Genomic DNA, 1,852 nt, shown 5'->3' with positions numbered 1-1,852 from the left:
GGAAATGAAAAGACTTCTAGAAAGCAAAGAAAACCTGTACAGTTCTTGTTATAAAATTAAAAGTGCCTTTTATAGATGTGTTAAAAATTAACTCAAGAGTTGGCTGCCCGGATGGAAAATAGGTGACAATGAGTTGTTTTTATTTTTTGCTCTTTGCCATATCCTACTATTACAAGCTGGCACAGCCACTCTTGGAAGTGGGCAGGCAGCTTACACGAACACTACATAACACATATGTGTCCACAAATGGCCTGCCCTCAGTATTGCCCTAGTTCATGGCACAATTATTGGTCCATAGTAGGTGCTCATTAGAGAATTTTGGAATGGATGAATAATATAAATATTTTGTCCTAATGAACTGAAAGGATAGGAGTCCAAATCTTGGTTCATCACTGTAGAAACCTCTCAATCTCTAGACCTGTGACAGAAGTGGGGTCAAAGTAGAATTTTGCATGGTTAGTGTTTTCCCTTCCCAGATCAAGTGGGTCAGAAGGGAGCTGTGTCCCAAAATGCTTTGAATCTGACATGTAGCTAGGGGACCGCACAGCTGTAAGAAAACCCTTTGTGAGGTCATCATTCCACACTTACTGGATGTCCCCAGATGGAGACATGTAAAATCTTTGGGGAGCCATGCCTCACTTTGTAGCCCCTCTTTTAAAAAATGTCATCATCAGAAGTCAGTTTGATAGCATCAGGAGGAAGCAATGCCTCCAGTATCTGAAGACCCTGAAGTCTCTGCGATATGATGGATTTCAGACTGTGTACTTTGGGGAAACGGATATCTCAGAAAGTCTTGTCACTGGGGAAGATTTTAGTAATGGCTATTTCCTGCAAGGTCCAACTTGGTGTGTTGTGCATGCTGGTGGCTGTCAAGGATGGGTGCCTTGGAAATACCGGATGTTCCTGAGAGATGAGCTGTGTGTCAAGCAAGAAGACAAGCTATTCTTTGAGTTCTGTGACATAGTGAAGAAGGCTTATGGGAAATGTGCTATCGTGGTCAAAGGGAGAAGGCAGCAGAATGAGATGAGACCCAAGGAAGATGGAGAGGCTGAGGCCCAGTCCTATGTCCCAGCTGCGATTAACTTAACAAGCATTGTGTGCTGCCCAGAGGTGGCCAAATTCCATGGCCATGAGCTACTCTCTCTGCCTTCCCCATATCATTACCTGAATCCTTTAGACTCTGCTTGGTCCTCTCTGAAATGGTTTATCATCAATAACAGGAAACAATTTTGTTTGCATTCCATCGACAATGTCTATTCCTACCAGTATATACTGTTTAGTGATTTAATTAGTAAAGGGATTGAGAGGATAAACTTAAGCAAATGGAAAACAATAGTTAAAAAAGTACAGAGATGGGAAAATTACTATCTTGGGAAATTTTCTTAACAGCAAGTCCTCCAACAAACAGTGAAACTCTGCTATCTGTATACCAAAAAGTTTGTTAAGATTTGATCATGGTACCAAAGATAGTGACCTCACAGGGACACTGGGGGACTGAGAGGTTCTGAAGGATGTTGACAAAGCGCTGAGTTTACTGAACGTTTCATTAAAATTTATTGGTAAATTAGGGGTCTTACCACTTGTCTCATTAAGGCTACTTTGAGAGCCAAATCAGTGGGAAGTTTGGTGTCAACCTTGCACAAAGTAGGATGGTTGTGGGTTAGGTGAGCAAGATTAAAGACTGTATGGTCAAAATTTAAGTTTGGGGGGGGAAAAGGAGAACAAAGTGTGTGATTACAAAAATGTCAAAATTAAGCAGTAGGCCAATTAGTTTCAGCCCAACAAAATAATCCAGCCGGAGGCAGCTTCCCATTGTCCAGACGGTGGAGAAGCAAGATACTTTCCTACTTAT

The 1,852-nt window shown here is 41.7% G+C and overlaps 1 protein-coding gene across 1 annotated transcript; it reads left to right on the top strand.

The window, feature by feature from the left end:
- The first annotated feature begins 596 nt into the window (after positions 1–596).
- On the top strand, positions 597–1,394 carry CUNH21orf140 (chromosome unknown C21orf140 homolog). Its single transcript, XM_003462223.2, has one exon. It carries the CDS (start codon positions 631–633, stop codon positions 1,384–1,386), a length of 756 nt encoding a protein of 251 aa, XP_003462271.1. The 5' UTR covers positions 597–630; the 3' UTR covers positions 1,387–1,394.
- Positions 1,395–1,852: the final 458 nt, after the last annotated feature.

This window comes from Cavia porcellus, unplaced genomic scaffold, assembly GCF_034190915.1.
Source record: "Cavia porcellus strain 051 isolate PalLab524CR breed Dunkin Hartley unplaced genomic scaffold, mCavPor4.1 scaffold_15, whole genome shotgun sequence".
Taxonomy (NCBI): domain Eukaryota; kingdom Metazoa; phylum Chordata; class Mammalia; order Rodentia; family Caviidae; genus Cavia; species Cavia porcellus.
This window is presented reverse-complemented; position numbering and strand designations above follow the sequence as displayed.

What these genes read in the sequence shown, in the direction of transcription:
- CUNH21orf140 (XM_003462223.2), top strand. Translation starts at nt 631, where the DNA reads ATGCCTCACTTTGTAGCCCCTCTTTTAAAAAATGTCATCATCAGAAGT.